Source organism: Cricetulus griseus, unplaced genomic scaffold, assembly GCF_003668045.3.
Source record: "Cricetulus griseus strain 17A/GY unplaced genomic scaffold, alternate assembly CriGri-PICRH-1.0 unplaced_scaffold_1, whole genome shotgun sequence".
In the NCBI taxonomy this organism is placed as follows: Eukaryota; Metazoa; Chordata; class Mammalia; order Rodentia; family Cricetidae; genus Cricetulus; species Cricetulus griseus.
Window position 1 is genome coordinate 1407562 of NW_023276808.1, and position 8291 is coordinate 1415852.

At 41.9% G+C, this 8291-nt stretch overlaps 1 protein-coding gene across 1 annotated transcript in view; it reads right to left on the bottom strand.

Annotated features, from left to right (window-relative positions):
- Nucleotides 1-845: 845 nt before the first annotated feature.
- LOC113838333 (mothers against decapentaplegic homolog 1-like) overlaps nt 846-8291 on the bottom strand; it is a 10867-nt gene continuing 3421 nt past the window's right edge. Inside the window, exons 2-5 of the mRNA XM_035453531.1 lie at nt 7703-7819; nt 4872-5093; nt 2829-3085; nt 846-989 (exon numbers count right to left, since the gene is read on the bottom strand). Coding sequence (XP_035309422.1) covers nt 846-989; nt 2829-3085; nt 4872-5093; nt 7703-7819 — 740 coding nt within the window. The remainder of the gene's footprint in view (nt 990-2828; nt 3086-4871; nt 5094-7702; nt 7820-8291) is intronic.

Here is an 8291-nt window from a genome sequence, read left to right on the forward strand (position 1 = left end):
AAAAGGAATTATTCATTTGTTCTCACAGTTACAGGAATTAACCAGCTGCTTTACTGCAGTGTAGAGCAGATGAGATAAAAGAAAAGAAAGGAAAAAAGTAATATAAAACTCTAAAAAGACTGAAACACAGCAAATTCAGACATCAGCTTGCTCATTTAAGAAAACAAACTGAACCTAAAGCATAGTCTACATTTGCGGTTGTCATTTCCTTTCCCCCACCCCACCGAGAAATACCTTCTAGATCCACTAGCCATTTAGACTATTCCTAATCTCCAATTATTCTGTATACACATATTTAGCAAGGAGCAAAAGCCTGACGTCATTCAGACAGCACTACAGTCAGCATACAGTTTTAGAAAAAATACTGGGTATGTCATAAATATTCGCCTTTAAAAACAAAGAATCCCACTCATTTCTAAACAAATAGTTTTACAACATTATAAAAACCCATCAAAAGATGATTCAGTGTGGGCTCGGAACCTGATGAAGAGCACACTTCAAAGACTATTAAGGTAACACTCTGCCAAACACTCCCAACAAAAGGACTGCTCAGGATAGTTCTTCTTCTAATAGATAATTTGTCCCTGGCCTGGCCATCTCCTTTAAAACTACACTAAAAGTCAACATTTTAGTTGATCACACAACAGAATGTCACAATGTAAACTAAACATATTCTTGATATCAACATCATGTTACCAATGTTTGTTAATTTCTCAATCCAACAGTTGGTCACAGAGGTCAAGTATTATCAAGGATCCCTTGTCAGGTTTTCACCCGTCTGACGTATCCATCCTTCAAGTACATGCAGGGTTCAACATTTGCAAGAGACAGAAGCCAGAGGCCCTTTAAGACACTGAGGAAATAGGATTGTGGGGTGAACCCATCTGGGTAAGAACTTTATCCAGCCACTGGAGAGGGCCATGCAGATGTATCTCAATCCAGCAGGGGGTGCTAGTAACATCCTGACTGTGGTACTTGGCTCCCCAACCCTAGGAAAAAGAAAGCACACTGGTGTCATTTAACTCTCTATCTCATTGAGTCACTCTACCAAGTAAAAAATCATATGATCAGTTCACATAATTATGTCTGGACTCATGGCTATGTCCCACAAGAAAATAAACATACTGCAAAAGCATGGGTAATTTTTGGGGATGGATGTTGGCCACCAAAAGTCTACCCAAGGAACCCAGGATCACCTATTTAGTCTGGTGTAGTGGCCCATGCCTTTAACCCAGCATTTGGGAAGCAGGAGCAGGCAGATCTCTGTGAGTTCCAGGCCAGTCAGGGTACAGAATGAGACCTTTTATCAAATAAATAAATAAATAAATATTATTAGTCTTGGGTAATGACAAATTTAAATACATTCAGTACTTGTTTGAATAAAGATATTTTAGCCAGGAGGTGGTGGTGCATGGCTTAGATCCCAGCACTCAGGAGCAGAGGCAGGGGGATCTCTGTCAGTTCAAGACCATTGTGGTCTTCAAGAGCTAGTTCCAGGACAGCCTCCAAAGCCACAGAGAAACCCTGTCTCGAAAAAAACAAAACAAAACAAAACAAAAAAAGATATTTTAAAAATTTATTTCCCATCACATTAATGTTATGTTAACACTTTAGTTACTTACTTATACTTTTGAGAAATACTATTAATGGGTAGCCCTGGCTGGCCTAAAGTCCCTATGTAGACCCAACTGGCCTCAAACTCAGAGCTTTCCTGTCTGATTTCTGGGCACTGGAATAAAAGGCATGTATTATCAAACTGGCTTTATTTTTTAATATTTTATTTAAAAATTGTGCAAATATGTACGTGTTTGAGTATGGATTTTCCTATGAATGTGTGGTATCTGTGGATTTCAGAAGATGTTGGATCCTGGAGGTAGAGTTACAGGCTGTCGTGATCCACTTCAGCTGGATGCTGGGACTGAACCCAGGACCACTGTAAGAGTCCTACACCTTTAACTGAACAATCCCTTGCCCCTTTATCTGTGTGTCCATGCCTGGAGAGCACAGGGGTCTACACTGGCTGTCTTCTTCAATCACACTGCACTGTATTTTCTGAGATGAGTTCTCTTGCTGCACCTGGGCTTTTGTCAATCAGGCTAGACTGACGGCCAGCAAGCCTAAGGGATCCTATCTGTCTCCCATGCTGGGAACACACACAGCACTGCACCCAGCTTTTTGTTGTTGTTGCATGAATGTGTGTTTATGTACACCACAGTGTGCGTGTGGAGCTCAGAGAACAAATCTGTGAAGTTGGTTCTTCTCTCACCTTTTACACATGTTGTGTAGCAATATCTTCAAAGATAAAACCTTCTGTCTTATAGGGAAGCTCCAGAATTGCTGAATGTTTTAAGGGGAGGTGAAACGCTCCACCCTCTAGGCAAAGTCCTTAAAACTCAGGAAGCAGACATCTTAAAATCTTTACTGAAACTGACAAGATTCACTAGGCTGTCCCTCCCCAGGCTGATATGAGCCATAAGGACTGCTGAGACAGACAGACTGACTAGGCTGCCTGCTTCTGGAATAAGACGTGCTCCAGCCTGGACTCTATTAAACCCTTAGCTTTACCTGGAATAAACGGCATCATGACTGGGGGGCAGGGGGAGATAAAGGTGCCTGACACCAAGCCTGGAGACCTGAGTTCCATCTCTGGGACCTGCGAGGTGGGAGGAGAGGGCTATATTCTAAGTTCCCATGACAACCTCTTGGACAATGGTGCTCTTGCTGGGCACTGATAGGAATATATACCAGGAAGGCACAGGTATACATATTGTAAATAGCAGGGGTGAGGCGGGGGTCAGGCCTGAATGAGATGGGCAGGTACTGCTCACCTTCACGAAACTCATTCGAATAGTGCACATTTTGGTGAGTTCATACACGGTCTCAAAACCATGGTTCACAGACTGTGCCAGTATCTGAGCAAACTCTTGGTTGTTGAAAATTTTCACGCTACACCCACTGGGGATCTTGCAGACAGTGGTGGGATGAAACCCATGATGGTAGTTGCAGTTCCGACTCTGCACAAAGATGCTGCTGTCACTCAGGCATTCGACATACACTTCTCCTCCAACATAGTACAGGTGGACGCCTGTGAGAGGACAGACCATGTCAGTCATAGGCTGAAAGGCACCCAGGCAGAGTCAAATTTGGCCACTCACATAGCCATTCTGACAGACATCTAGCAAACTATGTTATGCTTGTGATAACCAGTGTGTTCAGGAACAAACAAGTTTCTCAAAAATAATAATGGTTGACATTTTCATTTTGGTATTTAATGTCCTGCTTAACCAGAGTTGAAATTATACATACGCTCTAAAAATAAAGCACAATAAAACCTGTAGTTTCTTGGGGTATCCCGAGTGCTTAAAATCTTCTGCATTTATGCCAAGACTAAATTGTTCAGAAAACTTCTGAGACAGAGAAGGGATGATCAATAAACACAGAGGAGTGAAACCCGGATTGAAGAATTACTGCTGGAAGCTGTAAGACATGAGGTCCAGTTAAAACAGACACTTTTTAAATAGAAAAAAAAACATACTGTGAGAAAAAGGAGCTCACCGAAATAAGTAGAAAAAACAATAATTGAAAACGTCTTATAACTTAGGATGCTGGAAGACCAGGCAACATCCCCCCTTCTCAGGAAGAAGGAGACGGAGACCTGGATCCCCTCCTATTAAAGGTGGAAGAAGGAGAGAACCAATTCTGCAAATTTGTCCTCTGACCACTATGTGCCCCGCTATACACACAGAAAATAAACAAAAGCAAATCTTCAAAAAGGAAGATGGACCCTCTGGCTAAGACTCATGAGGGAGTAAGAAGAGGCTAGCAAGCAGGCAGGTAGTGTGGCTTTGAGATAAGAAGGTGCTTAGTTGGAATGGCTTAGTAGAAAACGCTAGTGAAACTGTCTGAGGAAACACAATGTGGCATTTCTACAGACACACAGGGCTAAGACTCCAGTATCAGTTCTACCCACTGTGGCAGAAATCCATTTTGTTTAGTGATATACAGAGATATATTTAAGAACAAAAATAAAGAGAAAACTATTTTTTGGTTTTTTCAAGACAGGGTTTCTCTGTGCATCTTTGGAGCCTATCCTGGCACTAGCTCTGGAGAGCAGGCTGGCCTCGAACTCACAGAGATCTGCCTGCCTCAGCCTCCCGAATGCTGGGATTAAAGCCATGCACCACCAACACCCAGTGAGAAAACTGTTTAAGAAGAAAAAAAAACCATTTTCCCTGATATCAAAAATGATGTCTTTTCATTTTAGAAAATTAAGACAATATATGAAACATAAAAATGTGGAAAATATTGACATTCCTTCAGCAACAGAGGAAAATGCTTGTTAATTAACAGGCTGCAATGCTGTGTCCAGTTTTGCAATCATTAAAGCCTTTGTTGCAAACTCTCACATTTCTGTATGACTTGCTGCTGTAACTGTTTAGCCAGGCTCCCTCAGCAGACCAGTATTGACACTAATTATCTACTAATGCAGTCATGACAAATGTTACTGGACAGTTTTTACTAATATCTATAAGAGACATTCCTGGAAGTTAAGCGGCTGGATCGAAGGATTTGAATCACTTTGCCAAATGACTTTCCAGAATGCTTGTGTTACATCAGCCCTGTGAGTGCTATGATCAGCTGACCCACACCAGCACTGACACTGAGCTTACACAAAAGCAAAGTGTTCACACCTGCAAAGGGAATTGCTTTAATTTGACATGGGGGCTGGGCATACCCTTGGTTTAGTGGCCATTTGGGAATCTCCTGTGAACAGCAGCATCTGAACATTTGGCATTTGCCACAAAAATGATGGGGTCACTTCTAGAGGAAGAAAAGATGAATGTTTGCAGGATGAGTAAAGGGACACGCACCTTTTCCAATATGTCGCCTGGTGTTTTCTATTGTGGAGTTCCGGTTAATGTTGGAAAGCAGCCCAAGGCAGAAGCGGTTCTTGTTGTTGGAAGGATCAGTGTAACCATCCACCAACACGCTTGTGGAGGAGGCCTGGAACGCATCACCCACACGGTTGTTGAGCTCATAGTACACAATAGAGCACCAGTGCATTGGTTCCTCATAAACAACAGCTTGAACTTCTGCAAGAAGGAAAGAAATTTGCTCACAGTTACTCCTGGAGCACCCCAACCACAAACCACATTGTAAAACTGGCTGAGCACGGTGGAACAAAGACAGGAAGTGGCAACTACAAGGATCACATGGGTCATTTCTGTGAGATCCAATGTACTTCTTACTAAGGGCAGCATTCTCCTTTCATTGGGGGAACTGTCAGAGATCCAATATACCAGCTCAGCTAGCAGGGCAACAGCACTTGCTGAATACAAATGACTTATAACTTGCTCATTAACATACAGAAATAATTGAAATCACTCCTGCTGTCACACTACCTACAAGTATTACAGTGACCAATGAGAAAGCAAGTGGCACAGGAACAGGAGGGGCCTGGACATGTGCCAATGGGCTGGTGAAGAAAGGAACTGCTTTTGGCAAAGCCTTGGCAGACCTCTGCTTTCTCCAAGCACTGAAAACGAACTTCTTCCTATCATGAAGAATCTGCTTGGCTTCACAAGAGCTAGTGATGGCTGAAGCTCCAGTTTTGCTATAGCTCAGAAGAAACCATGCCAGCTGGCCATTCCTCCCGAATAAAATATATCTCTCTCATCCAGACGCCAGGCTAACCTCCTTCTATTTGCTTCAAGTCATGCCGAGCGGGTGTGTTTGTCTTTCCCATCCCAGAATGGGCCAACGATATAAACTACACAGGTTTACCAAGAGGATGCAGCTTGTTAGGCCCAATCTCTTAAGGCTGATGAATCTCCAAACAGAAAATGCTTCTGAATGCTTTCAACCAAAAGGCTGGGAAAAGAGCCCTTTCTGCGTCAAAACCTCTTATGCAGGCCTTTTGAGAGTCCAGGCACACAAACCACACCATTGCCAACTTGATCATTACTGTTCTGAGCCTCACGGGGCTTCAGTGTACAAATATAAGAAATGGAAAGAAAATCCACCAGGACTGGGAGATGGAGAAGGAGAAGGAGAAGGACAAAGAGGAGGAGGAGGAGAAGGAGGAGGAGGAGGAGCAGGAGGAGGAGGAGGAGGAAGAGGAGAAGGAGGAGAAGGAGAAGGAGAAGGAGAAAGAGAAGGAGAAGGAGAAGGAGAAGGAGAAAGACTTCCACATCCTTTTGTTTGATTGCTTGTGGTTTTTCGAGACAGGGTTTCTTTGTAGCTTTGTAGACCAGGCAGGCCTCTAACTCACAGCGTTCAGCCTGCCTGTGCTTCTGAGTGCTGCCGTGTTCTTAACATAACCAGCCAGTTATTTGTTTTATATAAGTAGCTTAGTTGAAAATATACTATTTCCCTTGTTTCTTTCTAGGCAATGCTTCCCTGTCTTCTGCTCTTCAAGGAGCAAAGCTTTAGTAATTCACAAGTGCCAAACCCCAGAGAAGGCTGTGCCATCTGTCACATAGGCCTTCTATCAGCTTTCAGCATTGTTAAAAATGCTATTCATTTGGCTTACATGTGGACACATTTTTCCTATAAAAGGCCAGGAAGATCTTGTGAGACATATGGTCTTTATCACAACTATTCCACTCTGCCTTTGTAACCACAACAACAAATAAAAAAACCTAGCCATCGATAATACGTAACAAATGGGCACAAGTGTGTTCTAATAAAGCTTTATTTACAAAAACAGAAAGTGGGCTGATCTGTGTGCCGGCTGTAGCTTGCTGACCCATGTTCTGGGAATCCACCACAGGTAACAACAGGAGAATAGTCAATGTTTTTTCCTCTGAAAATACTACATGATTTTTAAATGGCTCCAACTGGGAACATTTTTTAAGCTATTTTAAAGGAAAAAACTTAAAAATAAGTCTCTATTTGGGGGTAACAGAGATAATCTCATCATGACCATTACAGGCCCCACACAGGGTATCTTGCTCCCCAAATAAAAATTCCAAAAGTGGCATAGGGGCTATTCTGAAGACGTGAAAACACATGAGCATATAAATAACAGATGTATTTGTTATGTAAAACAGGACTCAGTCATTTCCTTCGACTATCTCAGTAAGCACAGAGATTTTTAACAACCTCCTGTGTATATAGGTATGTGAAACAGCAGTACACCCATATTTAATGGTAACAAATCATAGACAGATGCATTTTAAACAGTTATTTGATATATGTACATATATGTATATAAATGCATATATGATAATATATATCACTTACTCATTTATTGAAGATGAAAGCAAATTAGCATGCTAAGGACACAGATATGCTTGTTTATTTTTCCATAATTAATAAATCGTGGCTGATTATTCAACACTGGTCAACATACAGCATCTCAGATTGTCTTTAGAGGTGACTGACAGTTCAGTTTTCTAACCACCAGTGCTGGAAACTCTCTTCACCTAACTATGTAACACAAAATGGCAGAGCACTGTGTACGGCCGTTTCAGAGACCAGTGGGAATCTGAGACCTCCATATTCTATTCTGAGATCTCATATTGGACTGTGACAGAGTTTAAGTAAAAAGATGGGCTCTAGAGAATTCTTTGCATTAGGCTTAAAACAACAGCAAAACATTTTTTCCATGTTTCTCAAACAGCTACCTTTTTAAGGTCTAAATGAGTAAAAGTAACATTTGGACAGGACATACAGACAACACTCTGACAACTCATTTTACCTCCTCTGTTGATCTCGGAGGGCAGTGCAGGTGCCATCATATTCGTGTCCATTGGCTGAGAGCCATCCTGGGTCATGGCATCTTGAGAAGGCTGGGAAGCAGTTGTTGGTATATCAGCTACAAAGTTTGAAAGAAAAAAATTACATGCTTCAGGCACAGACTCTCCTCTGCACTGAGAGCTTTTGCGTATGATTAGGCCTGCTCAAGTGTACACAGATGCATGTGTGTGCACATGTATGCAGGGGTCAGAGGATAGCTTTAGGTAAACATTTTCCTTTTCCTTATAGTTGGGAACGGAGGAAGCAATAAAGCATGTGTCACGTTTTAATTTCTGAAGGTACAACATGGATGCTGAAGTAAAATTTAATGTAAAGCACCTTAAGTGGCTCTATAAACATCCTGTCCCATCATTTTCCCTCCCAAAAATATCCATCATTTCATGATGATCTTTTATTTATCGTGTCCCTCTCGATGTCGACTGGCAAGAGCTCTGGCACTAATATTTGAGATGCTTGTTTACTAACCTGTAATCTGAAAAGTGTAATCCTCTAATTAGTCACTATTACACCATCAGTTATGACTAAAACAG